Below are 17359 nucleotides of genomic sequence, written 5' to 3' on the forward strand. Positions count from 1 at the left end.
AGTACATTGTTCACAAATTTGGCCATGGGGTAAGTAATGGAATTATGACCAATGACTATTGGACGTAAAGGAGGGTTGTATAAATCCTTATGTATCTTAGGTGTTCCGAATATGATTGGAATTTGTGGTGCTGGGACTGTTAGATTATTATACATCTCCAAAGTAATGCGTCTTTCTATAAATAAATCATTTAAAAATAGTATGATTTTTTTTATAAGCCCCATTAAGCTCATTTAATGACACCAATTTGTAGCTATCAGTTTCCAACATACATTTCATTTTAATTCTATAGGAATCATAGTCTATTTGTTTACATTTTTATTGACATAATCTTTTTAAACAGTTACATATCTTTATATAATTTTTATAAATTCATTCAGAGTGGTTTTAACTAAAATATTCATATATTTATACAGTTCAATATTTATATATTTATTTCAGTGTTGTTCATATTTAATTGTATTCTGACTATTTTGGTGCTTTTTTATACTAATTATTTAATTGATCATGTGATGCATTTTAATTAGGGATGCACCTTGGGAGGATGTATTTAAAGGATGTTACTTAGTACTGTGTTGTCTTTTGTCTGAAGAAGTACAGGTATTACCCTGTACAAAAGCGCTTACTTTTATCTGCAATAAATTTTTAACTTGAGTGTGCCTTGGTTCAGAGCCAACTTTTTTGTTTTATTTCCTAGTTTGTTCTTATTTTATAACATATTTAATTACCTTGTTGGGTTATAAATTGTATAAATGATAAATGCCATTTATTTATTTATTTATTTTATTTTACATTTGTTGAAGGGGATAGTCCGACTGGATCAATGTCCATTTACAGCGGAGGCCCGGGGAGATGAGCTCCAAACATACACAAGTACTAATACAAATAAAAAAATAATAAAAATAAAATAAAAATGCAGATAAAAAAATGCATTCAGACTAAATAGTACAAATTTACATGTAGGTTATTTCCAAAGTTACATAGTTAAGCATTGAATAGACAAGTTTACAGGATAGAAATTACCCTGGTTGTAGTCAGGAGAAAATGAACAAGAGCTACTAGATACTTAAATTACATTCATGTTGTTGGCTTAGCCAGGCTTGCCACAGTGGCATAGCCAATTTAATACCAGATGTTTAATTTTGGCTTTAAGTTGGCATAGGGAGGAGAGCATGGTCATGCCAGCTGAAAGTATGTTCCAGAGTCTACCTACCAAGTTTGCAAACAGGGCCATGCCAGCTGCATTGTTAATTTTAACTGTCTGGATTTGTAGCTTATTAGAGGGACGGAGCAGTCTTGTGTTGTTATGGGGGAGGATATGGCTGGTGTATTATCTGGGTTGTAAAGGATTTTGTTAGCCAATATCAGCAGATTATACTGGATTAGATTAGGAAAGTCCAGCCATCCAAGCTGTTTGAGGTTGATGCAGTGATGGGTTCTGAAAGGCAGGCCTTTTGCAAACCTGCCAATGTGATTATAACAGGTTGTTAGTCTATTAAGTTCAGTTTTATTTATATTGGCGAGAAGGGGGGAGGCATATAGGATTGTTGAAAGTATGTGGGAGCGAGCAATGACTATTTTAGCTGGAGAGGTGAGGCAGGCTTTGATTCTATAGAGTGACCCAGGTTTTTTTATTGATATTCTTGATTGTTTGATTTACATGGTGGTCAAATTTTAAGTTATTGTCTATAATGACACCCAGTAATTTTGTATTGGGGTCGGGGGAGATGACTCTCTCATCTTTTGCATTTATGGTGAAGGAGAAGGGTACAGACTTTTGGGTTGGTGGGAATTATGAGCATTTTAGTTTTTTTGGGATTAAGTAGTAGCCGACGCTTGGAGAGCCAATTTTCTATGGTAGTAAATGTAGACTGGGTATCAGTCTTTAAGTCAGTGGGAGATGGAGCTGAGCAGATCAAAGTGGAGTTGTCAGCGTATTGGATACAGCTAATGTTTGGTATGATAGTAGGCAGGTCATTAATAAAGATGGAAAACAGTAGTGGTCCTAATATAGAGCTTTGTGGTACTCCAAGAGTGTTTGGTAATAAATTAGAGAGCTTATTCTGCCAGAGGACAGCCTGTTGTCTGCCATTATGATAGGATGTGAACCAAAGGAGGGCTTTAGGATCTAGGCAGAGGGTTTGCAGGGTATGAATCATAAGTTGGTGATCAACCATATCAAATGCATTGGAAAGGTCCAAGAAGAGGGCAGATTATAGTTGTGGTTATTGTTTATGGTGTTAGTGAAAGACAGTAGGGCTGTGGTAGTACTATGATGTGGGCGAAAGCCATGCTGGGTATCAGCCATAAGGTGATTCTGGATTAGGTGTTGCATGAATTGTTTATGTATACATTTCTCCATAATCTTTGCAAGTGGAGAGAGTATGGCTATGGGCCTATAATTTGAGGATTCAGTAGTGGAACCTCCTTTATGTAAGGTAATTGCATAGGACGTTTTCCAGATGATAGGAATTTTGGCTTCTGATATGGTGTGATTGATTAGAATTGAGATCAGATAGGCAATGGCATCTGCTGACATTTGCAGGTATTCAGCTGGGAGTTGGTCAGCAGAGAGTGTGGTGGGTTTTAGTTTTTTGATCAGACTGCAGATAAAAGAAGTTGACACGGGCTTAAAGCTGAACAAGCTTTGGCTATTAGAGGTAGTGGTATTAGAGTCAGGGGAACTAGGAGGTTGTTGGGTGGCAAGAGCTTGAATTATTTCAGTAAAGAAATGGTTGAAACTATCTGCGACCTCTTCTGGGGGTTTATCAGTGGTGGCAGCGGGGCTAGGTGTAGATGTTTTACCAGGATGAAGTAACTTGTTGAGCCCAGCCCATAAATTTTGAGGATTGTTCTGATTAGCCATCTGTAACCTACAGTAGTATTGATGTCCTTCAAGGATGCATCTGCAGTCATAACATATGGGTTGTCCTGCCTCAGGCAGCCCTTCGGTCGGCCGGATTCCAAAGTCTGGGTCTGGCCTCGGCTGATGCCGCACTCTCCCCGACGTCAGAGCGTCTGGGGTATAAAAGCATCAGCCGACGCCATTTTCCTCAGTCTTTCTTGCTGAGCCGTGCCCGAAGCAGAAGCTGTTCGCAAGTGCCGGTCGGTCAGATCCAGTGATTTCAGCTACCGAAGACTTCGAAAAAGCTAAGTACCCCGTTGGGGACTCTTTCTTGCCTCAGCCGATGTCAGATAAAGTAAATAATTGTTTAACTTGTGGGAAACAAATACCTCATAAGGATTTCCATTCCTACTGCCTTCCTTGCTTAGGTCCAGACCACGACGTATCGTCCTGTTCAGCCTGTGCTTCCTTCAACCGACGAACTCTTAGACGTCGGTCGGAGTTTGCAGAGGAATTTTTTGGGGCTAGTTTTGCATATAAAATGCCGTCGGAGACTCCGACATCACATTTAGTGAAAAAACGGAAGGACAAGGACCGACACTCGCGGCCCGCGGTTTCGGCTGAAACCACGGTAAAGCCTACCGCGAGTGTCTCTGTTTCGGCCGAAACCGAGTCCTCGGAGATTCCTTCATCCAAATCCACTCAACCGACCACCGCGGCCCGGGAGGCCCCGGCTGAGTCAGCTACCGAGCTACCTACCGAAACCAGTGTCCAGGATATGTCCGACACCATTCCTTTGGACATATCTACTCCTGCACGTGGGGCAGCTAGGCCCCCTGCTTCCATGTCCATTAAGGCCTTCTCCAGGGCTAAAGCTGCTAAACTTTCTAAGGCTTTGCCTCCCAAGACTACCTCCCAGAGGCCTTCCTGTAGTACTCAGATCCTCAGCCTTGCAGAGGACCTTATTTCTTTAATTAGAGGTTCACAACCTCACCCGGACAGGGCTTCTCACCCTCCACCAGACAAAAGGCCCAGGACTGAGCCTTCTGACCCACACTCTTCAGATGAGTCCACGGATGGTTCTGAGTTGTCAGACCACCAGGAGGAGGCTTATTCGCCCTATGAGGATTCTGCTGCTGAAGAATCTATCCCTTTGGCCTCCCCTCCTGAAGAATTTTCCTTTGGTGAGACTCTACACTGCATGAGAGAGCATTTTCAATGGCAAGGTCAGGAATTCTCTGATTCCAGAAAAAGATTAAGGACCTTTTTACATTTGCCTCAGCATAGGCCCTTAGCTATACCTCCTGTTTTGAATGTGATTGGTGATGTGTACAATGATGTCAGTACAGCCCCTGATACTCTCCCCCCGGCCCCTGCCAAACCTGATAGATACTACAGGGTCCAGGATTCTCATTTCCATCTGTATAAAGCCCATTCTGCTGACCCAGAAACTATTACCCCGGGCCCTAAAGGGGTTGCGGCTGCCACTGCCAAAAATCCTCTACCTTCTGAAAGAGAGTCTAGAGCTTTAGAGAGATGGGGAAATAAGGTATATACCTCTGCAACTCTTTCTGTCAGGGCTCTAAATTGTCAATTTCATATGATACAGTACCAAGAGTATTTGTTAGATGAACTGAACAAGAAGCTTTCTTCTCCTGAGCCCCTTGACCGTAAATCCCTTCAGGATTTGGTACACAACTCACAGCAGGTTAGTAATCATTTCTTAAAGTGTGGTTATGATGCATTGGAGGCTTCATTTAGGTCAGCTATGACTGGGGCAGTTATTCGTAGGCATGCCTGGCTGAAGGAACAATCTTTGCCAGACCATGTTAAAGCTAAACTCCTGGATGCTCCAATGGAGAAACAAAATTTGTTTGGCTCCTCTGCTCAGGAGGTTTTAAAAAAGTATGAAGAAAATGCAAAATCTGTGCAAACAGTTAAGGATTTCCTACAAGTACAACCACCGAGATTTAGCAGAAACTGGCCTACTAAGAATTGGTCCTTTCCAGACTCGGACAGAGCCCAGAGAGGCAGGAACAGACGCCCCAGAGGCAGAGGCCAATCTAGGGGCTCTTACAGAGGCTGTCAGTGGCAACCTGCCAACCAGAGAGGTAGTGCAACAGCAGCAACAACAACTACTACTACACCGGGACAGGCTCAATGACTTTACTCTGATTCCGCCCACCAGGGCTCAACTGGAAGCACCCTTGGGCGGAAAGCTTGCTTTATTCTCAAAAAATTGGCATTATATTACAAGGGACACATGGACACTGCAAATAATAGACAAAGGATACAGGTTCCACTTCCACACTTTGCCAAAAAGAAACGGAATGCCAAACCTACCACCAAATCAGAGGGCAGAGGCTTTAAAGCAGATCAACAACTTGCTTCAAATGAAAGCCATAGAAAAAGTACCACTTTCAGAACAAGGCCAAGGATTTTACTCCAGACTATTCCTTGTACCAAGAAAAGAAAATCAATGGAGGCCTATTCTCAACCTGTCCGCACTGAATACTTTCCTCATTGTGCCAAAATTCAAGATGCTGACCCTACAGCAACTTCTTCCCATGTTGGGCAAGGAGTCTTGGCTGGTGACTCTAGATCTCGAGGAGGCATACCTGCACGTCCCTATTCGACCAAATTGCAGAAAACACCTCAGATTTCTTGCAGGATCAGAGCATTATCAATTCTCAGCATTGCCCTTTGGCTTATCTACTGCACCCAGAGTATTCACGAAATGCCTGGCATCAGTAATTGCACACTGCAGACTTCAGGAGATTCAAATCTACCCCTATCTGGACGACTGCCTTATACAAGCGGACAACAAGGTAAATTTGATAAAAGACTTGGCCTATGCCATCCGTCTACTACAGGCACTGGGATACACAGTCAACATCCAAAAGTCAAGACTGGTTCCATCCCAAAGGATAACCTTTCTGGGTGCGGATCTAGACACAACCACCCAAATGGCCTTTCTCACAGAAGAAAAACAAAAACAGCTTCCAGATTACTTCATGAATCTGACAAGACAAGCTCAGCTTACTGCAAGGAAAATCCTGCAGGCCCTGGGTTACATGGCATCCTGCATAATTCTGATACCACAGGCCAGGCTGCATATGAGAAAATTACAATGGTATCTAAGGAGTGTATGGTCTCAATACAGTCACAGTTTGGAAACTTTGATACCAATCATTCCTTGCCTTCAAAAAGAATTCCTGTGGTGGGCTCAGGCCTGCCAGTCCAACAGAGGGTTGCCTTTCAACAAACCAAAAACAAAACAAACCATCACCACGGACGCTTCAGACCGAGGATGGGGAGCACACATGGAGGACAAATGTATCCAAGGCCTATGGTCTCAAAGACAGATACACATGCACATAAACCAAAAGGAAATGCTGGCAGTGATGCATGCAATCGAGGCTTTCAAACCCTTCCTCCATCAAGGCCACCTGTTAATAAGGACAGACAACACCACGGTCATGTGGTACATAAACAAGCAGGGAGGCACACACTCCTACCCTCTATGCCGGCTGGCTATGAATCTATGGGAGTTATGCCTGAAACTCAATATCCAACTGCAGTCCCAGTTCGTGCCAGGAAAGGAAAATACACTGGCAGACAGCTTAAGCAGAACTGCCAGGGATGCACACGAATGGATGCTGCACCCAGACATCTTCCAACTCATAGCAAAGGCATGGGGAACGCCGGAGATAGATCTATTCGCATCCCCCCTCAACCATCAACTGAAGACATTCTGCTCAAGGACATACCACCCACAAGCATGGAGGGTGGACTCTCTCTCTTTCAGCTGGAAATCTCTAAAAGTATATGCCTTCCCACCTCTCCCTTTAATGTACAAGGTTCTACTGAAGATCAGGGAGGAACAGCCAAGAGTGATTCTGATAGCTCCAGACTGGCCAAGGCAACACTGGTATCCACTATTGAGGAGCATGTCACAGGCAAAACCATGGCCTCTCCCCCTATGGCCTCTTCTTCTGATGCAGAACAATTTCAAGATCATGCATCCCAACTTAAAAACATTGCAGCTAACTGCCTGGAAAATCCCTTAAAACCAAAACAAAATGTTTTATCACAGACAGTGAAGGACATTATCATGGAAGCTCGCCGACCTTCCACAAGGAAGACATACTCAGCTAAATGGAAAAGATTTTTCATCTGGAACACATCAAAAGGCTTAGATGTGACAGTGGCAAACATGACACATATTCTGGAATACTTAGCAGAACTGTTCCACAATGGCCTTTCCTATTCTTCCATTAAGATTCATGCCTCAGCAATTTCTGCAGAATATAATTTGGATCCACCTATCTTCTCACACCCTTTGCTCAAGCAATTTCTGAGAGGGATCAAAAATATCAAACCTCCAAGAAAACCCCCTTTACCTGCTTGGGATCTCAACTTTGTCTTGGAGAAACTAACACTTCCTCCCTTTGAACCAGCAGCATCAGCGGATCTCCAGTTTCTGTCTTGGAAAACTGCATTCCTTCTGGCAATAACTTCAGCAAGAAGAGTATCTGAGTTGCAAGCATTAATGGCAGTACAGCCATTTCTTATCTTCCATCAGGACAGAGTTACACTAAGAACTAATCCTACTTTTATGCCAAAGGTGGTATCTAGGGTATCCTTGAACCAAGCTATTCACTTGCCTACGTTCTTCCCAAATCCACAGAATAGAGGGGGAAAAACTTCTGCACACCCTGGATATACACAGACAACTATGCTACTACTTGGACAGAACTAAAAGTAGCAGAAAAACTGACCAACTATTGGTAGCATATGCTGCTGGGGTGCAAGGAAAAGCAATTTCCAAACAGACAATTTCAAAATGGATAGGAAATTGCATTCGATTTTGTTACTCCTTTCATGGAAAGTCAGTTCCTGCAAACATCAGGCCTCATTCCACAAGGGCCACGGCCACCACTACAGCCTTCCTACGAGGGGTGGCTACCAAGGACATTTTAGAAGCTGCTACTTGGAGCTCCGTGCATACATTTACCAAACTTTACAATCTACCTTTATACTCCAGATCCAGAGCAGGCTTTGCTACTGCAGTCCTGCAGGGGATCTTAACTACACCATCCTTTTCTTAGTGCCTCCTCCACCAGATTAGCTATGGTATTCTACCCATATGTTATGACTGCAGATGCATCCTTGAAGGACATAGTACAGTTTTGTACCTACCATAAATGTAGATGTCCGATAGGTATGCATCTGCAGTCAGGTTTACCCTCCCTCCTACCCATCTGTGGTATTCCTAGGGTGTTTACCCCTCTTTTAGCTAGCTGGGGGAATCTATTATGGTGTATTTGTTTGTATATACTTGTATATATATATATCTATAATTTTGCAAATGTTTGGAATTCTATTGCATTTCTCCAAATTTAGCCTTCCTAGAGGGCACCTGGCATCTGGGGCAAGAAAAACTGAGGAAAATGGCGTCAGCTGATGCTTTTATCAACCGAGGCCAGACCCAGACTTTGGAATCCGGCCGACTGAAGGGCTGCCTGAGGCAGGACAACCCATATGTTATGACTGCAGATGCATACCTATCGGACATCTACATTTATGGTAGGTACAAAACTGTACTTTTTTTATCTTGTAAGACAAGTCTGCTAGTTTCATTCCTAGCATGCCTGTATTTATTATGATCATGGGGGTCTTTGGTAGGGCGCCAGGTAGCCCAGAGTTTATTTCTGCGGTTATTTTTAGTCTGGACTCTTTAGAAAGCCAAGGTACGTATTTAACTTTTGTTTGCTTTAGGCGGGCAGGAGCATGTGAGTCTAGAATTTCAAGAAATTTATTGTTAAAATAGGTGACAGCCTCCTCTAAAGAGGGATGTTTTAGTTTAGACCAGTTGCAAGAGTTAAGTTCCAGTTGAAACATGTCAGGGTCAAGGTCTCTTTGCTTCTAACTTTCCTGAGTAGGAGTTGTTGTGGGATAATGGCTTTTTGTTTAACTATGTAAGTGAGAAGTTGATCACTTAGATCATCAGGGTGGGTACCCACAGTGCATATTTGGGGGTTACTATTTACGAGTATCCAATCCAGTATACTTTCTTTTTGGGTGTGTTTGCCTAATCTGGTTGGAGTGGCTATGGTTTGAGTAAATGCATGGAGGTTGATGTGGGTGGAGGGGGATTTTGAGGAACATGAACCCCAGTCAATATTAAAGTCTCCCAGGACTAGGGTTTCTTGGGGGTACTGAGAGGATAGCCAGTGAAGAGCGTCTTCAAGTGTGGCTACATTGTTACCTGGGGGAATGTACATGCAAATTAGGTTAATGCTTTTATTTTTGTTGAGTTGAAATTTGCCAGCTAGTATTTCAGAGTTATTGATCTGAGGTGGTTGAATTACTTGTGTGGTCACATTCAGCTCAGATTTATAGAGAACAGCTACCCCCCCTTTCCTGGAAGCCAGATCCAGCCTGTGTAGATTGTACCCAGGTAGTAGAATTTCATTATCAGTAGTGGAAGGTTTTAGCCAGGTCTCAGACATAGTATCTCAGGGGAAGAGACAGTTAGGAGAGCATGCAGTTCATGTACCTTATTGTTAATACTCCTATATTAAGATGACATACCAAGAGGGAGTTAGTTGGTCTATTGATTACGTTCTTGTGGTTTAAGTCACAGTTAGAAGAAGGTGAGTAGGGGGTAGTTGGGCCTGGGTTAGGGTGCATGTCTCCACTGAGTATATGGCTAAGTCTGTACTCAGCAATGAGCCTCTTGAGTTTGTTTAAAAGTTTGTCGTATAATTTGGATTTAGTACTGATGTGCTGGGGGATATTACGCTGTAAGATTGAGAATGATGTTGAATTGTGTCCCTGGTTTAATGTATAACTGAAGGTGGGTAGTTTTTCAGCTAGGGCCGTACTGTGTTCTACAGGGAACTGATACCCAGTGAGCTGTTGGTTTTCATACAAAGTAAGGACATAGGTTGCAAGGAGTGTGGGTAGTAAGGAGTAGTGTAACATTACGGCAGTAAGTAGATAGGTGGTTGCTAACTGTTGTTAAATAAGAGAACAGAAGAAGATTAGATGATAAGTATAAAAGGAAGTAAGGTGAGTGCAGTGGTGATGATAGTTGAAAGCTGATAGGGAGTAAGGTCAGGAGGGAGGAAGTAAAGATGGAAAAGTTGATAGGCTGTAGTAATAGGGGTGTGGCTAAGTACCTACTTGGGGGTGGGTGGGAATTGGGGGTAGGGAGAGGTGTGGAGCGAGCCCGAATGCAGTGAGGGCAAGTGGAGCAGGCCTAACACATTCAAACAAGTGGTAGGCTAAGGTAAGTAATTTGTGTTAAATAAAAATATGTTTACTTATTTCTGTATTATTTATGTATTTTTTAAATAAAATAGAAGTTTAAAGTGAAACTATATTCTTAACCTGATTTTTAGTTGAAATGGTGCATAGGTTTTAAACTGTATAGTGGGGGAAAGCCTAGGGAAAATACTATGTGCAGAGATTAATATGGGTTAAGTGTTAGTATTCTAGAATGCTAGGGCAGTTCCTTGGGTTTAGTTGTTTAGAGGGAGCCAGAAAACTATGGGGTACGAACTAGAAACAGCAGCCATAGAAACATCATTAGAATTAACTGATAATATCTCATATGGTCTTGTCTGTTAACAATTTTACTTAATATGAGACCAAGCTAGATCTTCAACTGTTTCTAAGCTGATTTTGCTGTCTCTTTTTTGACCTGATATCCTTATAGTAAGTGTTCTGAAGCCATCTGCAACTGTGTCTATAAATACTTTATCCATAAGTATTTCTTCCCGGTTTCCTTTATGCAACTTGCTTTTGTGCATTTTTGTGTGAAAGGGATCCACTTTATTGATGTGGTCAGGGGCATTTGAGTAAGATATGTCTCTGTCCTGTTGTGTTACTTTTTGTTTTTTAAGACTTGCATTAAATGACATTGATCAGCCTCTCTGCGTAAGAAGTGCGGAAAGTTTTTAACTCTGACAGGCATTCGCAAGTTTCGGGGCAGAGGCTTGAAACACTTGGTTTTGTTATAGCTGTCTATGGCAGCCAAAGATCCTACTTGGCTACTAAGGGACTCATGAATTCAAGGGTATAGTGGTATGGTACTTAAGAAAAACAAATAGCCATACCTGTATATGTTAGCATTTTCTTTTAGATAAATCCAGAAAAGGGTGATTCAGTACCGTTGAACATTTATTACATTTTCAATTTTTGGGGGATATAAAATAAATAAGGAGAAAGCAAATGCTATAGCAGTGAACTACATTTCTATGCATAAATTGGTTCAGCAGTACCCATATTTATGGGGACATCAGATGAAGCAATTAGGTGTTTTGAGTAAAAAGAATTCTATTTTGGCAGATAAGTGTATGTAGGAAAAGTTTAAAAAGATAATGCAAAACTTGAGTAGTTAGAATCTCTTAACAATAATGATAGTAAGATCCAAGCAGTGAAAATATTTGTAGTCCCTTTACTGTTGTATGCAGATCAGACATATTTTTTTTCAACCAGAGGAGGAGCTGCGAACCATAAATAATAAAGAATTGAATGAATTTGTCTGAGAAGGAAGGAAAGAAATATGTGGGATAAGTTTTTCTCTCCACACAACCAGTTGGTTTTGGATTACCAGATTTGAAGGGATGCTTTTGAGCTGCACATTTACAGCTTATATGCATAGCACAAGCAGAAGATTTCAAATCAAAATGGAACGAAATGATGTTGAAATGAGGGTTGGGGTCATAAAATAAGGAAGAAAAAGGATTTCTATTTAGACACTTAAGGAGAACAGCAACAGCCATGCAAAGTATTACATGTATAAAGTAGCAGAAAACAAATAAGTAGGGAGGGAAAATTCAGAGAGGACTGAGGCCAAGCAGGCACGTGGACTGCCTTCCCCTATGTGGGATTAAAAAGAGTGTAGGCATAGAGAAGAAAATATAAGACCAGCTCTGGGTTAGTTTATAGATCAATTGCTCTGGTAGAAACGGGCATTTATAAGGGCATATAAAATGCATGGTAACTACAAGAATCGATCCGAAGTAGTCAGAAAAGAATGGGAAATGAGAATGGGAGAGAAATATACAAACAAGCAATAGGGCGATCTTTGAATGGCTGCCAAGTATCCAACAAAGTCAAGAAGGTTAGGATTTTTGCATGGAAGTGTTTGCATAGGTATTTTCTTACCCCCATGTAGACCTCAGAGAATATTTGCACAGGGAAGTTGCAATTGCTGGAGGTGTGATGGTAAAGATGGGTACCTGGGAGCTTTTTGTGGTAATGTAATAAGTTAATAAATTTTAGAAATTCCCTACAGGGCACTTGGCTTGCTCCCTCAACATTTCTGACAAAGGAAATTATTGTTTTTAGCTGGAATGTATAAACTGAATTGCCTAGACACAGGAAAGACCTGCTAATTTTAATGTTGTTGGTTGCCAGACAAGCGATTACTAGCCAATGGAAAGCAAAAGCAAGACCGACTGTGACAGAGCTGTTGAAGTTTGTAAAGGAGACAAAAGTGCTGCAGGTGGAGTCTTTAGAAAAGAGAAGGGAAGGTGTAAGCTGCATAGTAGTAAATAGAATATATGGGAAAATTCATACAGAATAATGTTCAGGAAGAAGGATATTCCAAGGAAAGCAGGAGCGGAGCAATCGGTGCAATGGTAAATTGAAAAATTAAAAACAAAAATCAAATTTCTATAATGTGTACAAAGGAAAATATTGTTTTAATGGTTTTTCACTTTTGTAATTGAATGTGTAGTTATATCACTATTCATTGTGTGATGTTAAATACATTTAAAAAAACGTACTTAGCTGTGAGAGTAGCTTGAATCTTTGAAATTGTCCCCTAGAATATCTCTATGATGGGAAGTATGCTCTGGGACTTCCTGAGTCCTGTATCTTTCTCCCTTCCCATCTGAGCTGCATTGAAGACATTTTAATTTGGTTATGTCTGTATGCTTAACTTTGCAACTCTCTTGTGCTTACTGGAGTTTTTCTGTGGCATTTACCCAGCTCCCATTCATTTCCAGAAGCTGCTTCGCTCCAAAGCTTAAGACACTGCCCTAAGATTTGCATATTGTCCTGGTTGTGTGCTGTGTAGAATGCAGCCTGCTTATTTTATTGTGTAGCTGTGACATTTAATCATACTCTGATTTTATCCTACATATTATGATAGTCTAAGAATTGCTAAGTAGTTGTCTAGTCTCTCATATAAGTTAGCCCCTTCACAACCTTGAAGCACTCATTGATTGTGGAGTGGCCGTTTTAGTTATGCATATTTTGGCAGAGACATTTCAGAAGTGACATGTGATGTACAGTTTATTTACTGTTTTCATTGGCCTCTAAGACCAATTAAACTCTGTTATCAGTAATGTTTGGAGCCTGTTCAGGTTATTGCTTTCCTTTGCAAAATCCACATAGTTAATAGTGTTTGCAGTTACCATATGAGGGCATTCTGCATTTTCTTGTCAGTGACTTGTAACTGACAAGTCTTGCCTTCCCTTGGGAATCATTATCTTATGGTTTTGTCTTTTGTTCATGAAAGGACAGTGGGTAATGCATTCTGTATTACTACAGTGCTGCAGAGATTTCTTCTAGAATCTGTTTATAGTGCAGGCATTGTTACCTCTTTGCGCTGCTAATGTCCCAAACTCCCAGCCTTGCAGTCCCAGGAATTGTCTGGTTGTTTGCTTTGATAATGTTCCACTACAGTGTATACAGTTGAAGTCATTGATTCTGAATTGCATGTGTCCTAATTTCATTTCTGTTTTTAAATTTTTTTTTCTATATTAAAAATGTTCTGTCTTGCAGAAACATTAAATAATTGATTTGCATGTACTAGCTTTCATTACACTGCTTTTACTTTTCATGCTGTGCAGAGCCTAATCGTATGGATTTACTTATGCAGTGTACCTACCTGTTAGGAAACTGCAGTTTGATTAGTATGTAGAGTTTGCCACAGGCTTGTCAGATTTGCTGTAAAATTATATGCATGTTTTTATTTTATTAATTTTTTTACAACAAATCATAGCTTTCACTGAGTATGTAAACTGTAATCCTTTCTACTTTTGTTTTCCTACAAACAGGAGAGAGATGTTGTACCAGACTCTAGACTCCTAAAGAAATTTCTCCAGGTTACACATCATGCAGTCCTGCTTTCTGATGAAGCCATTGATGTACCATGTGTAGAAGTGTCACACGTCTTGGACTTCTTTCTGGCCCTAGCAGTCTGTAATACTGTAGTTGTAGCTTCTCCCGATCGGCCACGACAGAAGGTAAAAGGGATTCCAACTCTCATTAGACCACTTGCAAGTAATTTTTTCAAACAGCGGTGTTGCCTTTGTACTATTTCAAAGTTGTTTGCTCTTTACTTGGTCAAGCTTTCTACATTTGTAGTGACAGAAGTGTTCATTTTTGCTTGTTAGGTGCACTTGACTAATGATTTTCCTAATGTTGCTTATCTGAACATATACTTGGCTCTTTGGTAGAAGATGAACAGACCTTTCAGTTGCTTAAAACGTAAGAAGTAGCTGGTTTGCTGTCAGAGAACGTTTTAAGCTCAGGGGTTTCTTTGTCTGAGCAAATACAAGCTGAAATGTTGCTGCATGCAGATAGACATGGATGAGGCCTACAGCAGTTGCCTAAATGATGCAAATGTAGATTGCGACCATTGTGTTGGCATGGATGTGTCGCTCTCCTTTTACCAGTCTATTACTCCCATCTGTGAGTACTGAAGCTGCTTTACCCTGCACCTCAAAATTCTAAAACAAGTGTGAAGTTTTTACTGGCTTGTTTGACAATATACCTGCCTTCCCATAGTATTGCCGATTTCTGAATGGTTGATCTTCCAAAGCAGTGTTGAAGCCCTACCCAGACTTATCCAATTGCAAGATTGCTGAGCTAATTGCATGATTACATGAACTAATGTGTAGTGCAAACTGGGTGGTGTAAACATGTGTATGTGGATACCACGGTTTCAGTTCCTCTCCAGTAGAATGCATGTCCATGTCAGGCAGGTTAAATGGCATTTTGATATTGTCATACACATTATCTGTAGACTAACAAGCCTTTCAGAAAAAGTTATATCACGGGCCAGCAGAATCAATGGGATGCTTAAGATTGTTTGTTTTCAGCAGGGAGTGTACATGGATGTTGTTGCCTATAAGCCTCAGCTGGAGTTGCATCCCACTGTGAAATCTATATTTGAAAAAGGGTAAAAGCAGGAGTTGGAAATGTGAGAGAAGCATAAACTTTTTTTTACACCTTCCGAGGCTGCCTTGAAAGCCAGCCCAGTAATGTAGTGGTGGAATTTCCCTGAGTTAGTACCATTAGTCCTCTTTTAGGAAGGCGCCCATGTTATCTGAGATCCAGCCGGTAGTAAAAACTTAAACATCCAGTGAGCTGCTGTTTCTCCTTCAAGGAAGGATTGGCAGTCGTACAGTTGATTTAGACTCCATATTTTGATTGTGGGCATAGCTGATATATGGAGCCTGATATTAGTGCATAGGAATATGACAAGTATTGTTATGTCACGTAAAGAGCCTAAAACCAGCATCTGGGGACAGGTGTGTAGTTATATTGTTGAATATTGCACTTCTATTAAAACCTGAATCAGATAGGCTTCTCTCATTTAATATCACCTTTTTATACCCGTATGGTCTGCTTACCAACAAGATGTTAACTGATGGGGAATATCATTAACTCCCATATGCTGGGGTTAAACAAGATGGCTACTGTGGTAAAGTTGATTGTCAGAAGGTGTAAGCTGGCAAGTCAAAATTGTGAAGTCCTGAGGGCTATCTAGATGCAGTAAAATGCACTGATCTTGCACTATGAGCTGTATGATGTAGACATGCCATTTCAAGGGAGGAGTAACTAACCCCATCTTGGGACTGTTAGCCGATACTGTTGTTATACTTTGTGTGGTTTAGCTACTGATTATTTTAATATTGAGGGGCAAAGTGTGAACTGCGAAATCATACATTTACCTCCAGTTTGGCTCCCATGTCCCTTATGAACAGATGCCATCAATAAAAAAGTATTATCCCATCAAACACCCCCCCCCCCTTTACAAATCCTTAACTACCTGCATACTAATGTGCTCCCACCACTCACCTCCATATGATACTTGGGACCCAAATGGTTTGGGGTATGTGGCTAGGCTTGGTAAGGGCCTATTGGTCGTTAACCTAGTAACAGTGTATGAACAGTGAGGAAAGTACTTGCCTGTTATGGTCTCTGCAGTAGTAACTTTCACCAGGATGATCTGATCTGAACCTTTTTTCCCCCCCCTAGCAAATTGTGATTCTAATGAGAATTCTGTTTAGTGCATCCACATTTAAGGCAGTTCTTGTAGCACATCACACACACACAACACAGTAAGATGTGGTGTAGTTGTTATGGTCAGAAGCAGTATTATTTGTTGGCTGCAACACCATATAGAGCCATATGTCAAAACAAAAAGACTTGCTGCCTTTCCACCTTGAATAGTCTTGTGCAGTAGAAACTAATGGTAGTGTGACTTCATTATGGAAAAACTGTTTAAGATTTTTTAAGATAAGTTGGCCCTTTTTTAGATCTCTTTGAGGAACTGCCATGCAGTAGAGTACTATTGTTCCTAATTTTAGTAGTCAGGCAAGGATGTATATAGGTAAGTCAAATGTAACGTCATCAAATTAAAATATCTCTCATATGCCTAATGCTTACTGTTGTACAAGTCCAAGTTGATTGTTCACATTGTTGGGTAGGTTAATGCATTTATTCATCAATGGCTGCATCACTGTGATTTGTACTTTTTTTCCCTCCTTTAGCTGAGACTGCCAAGGTCTGGAAGACCTCAGATGAAATCATTAGAGGAGATCAAGCAGCTGTTTCAGCGACTTTCTGTCCCGCGATTGAGCTCATTGACACAAATTAGTAGTGGAAAAGATTTGCCATCTGAAGGAGCCAATTCTTTTACAAGTAGGCTTGCAATATTTTCAAGAATTAAGCCAAATTCAACAGCAGTATTAAAAGGACAGGAGGAAGAGGAGGCTGCTGCTGGCTCAACCCAGAAGGTTGCAAACATTTCCAGACATTCCCCTACAAAACAACACAACTTTGAAGACTCCACCGAGGTGGACTTGACTGAAGATAGTTTATCTTCAGGAGCAGAACCAGAACCACCAGAAGAGCAATCGGTTTCCCTAAAAATAAATTATGAGGCTGAAAGCCCAGATGAAGCTGCTTTAGTTCATGCTGCCAGAGCATACAAGTGTACCCTTCAGTCCAGGACGCCTGACCAGATCACAGTAGAAGTCGCTCCTTTGGGAATGTTAACATTTCAGCTTTTACACATTTTGCCATTTGACTCCATTAGGAAGAGGATGTCTGTTGTTGTCCGACATCCTGTCACTGGCAGGGTAGTGGTCTATACCAAGGGTGCTGACTCTGTTGTTATGGAACTGCTGAGGGATTCTTATGAAGGTGCGTGAGGTATTCAATCTGCTGCATGTTAGAGGGGCATGTGCAGAAATGTAT

At 41.1% G+C, this 17359-nt stretch overlaps 1 protein-coding gene across 1 annotated transcript in view; it reads left to right on the forward strand.

The window, feature by feature from the left end:
- Positions 1-17359, forward strand: part of ATP10D (ATPase phospholipid transporting 10D (putative)) — a 596301-nt gene that overhangs the window by 283305 nt on the left and 295637 nt on the right. The window contains exons 9-10 of the mRNA XM_044060391.1: positions 13927-14115; positions 16651-17305. Of these exons, the coding sequence (XP_043916326.1) occupies positions 13927-14115; positions 16651-17305 (844 nt within the window). The remainder of the gene's footprint in view (positions 1-13926; positions 14116-16650; positions 17306-17359) is intronic.

Source organism: Protopterus annectens, chromosome 2.part0 (assembly GCF_019279795.1).
Source record: "Protopterus annectens isolate FY-2018-M chromosome 2.part0, PAN1.0, whole genome shotgun sequence".
NCBI lineage: Eukaryota > Metazoa > Chordata > Ceratodontiformes > Protopteridae > Protopterus > Protopterus annectens.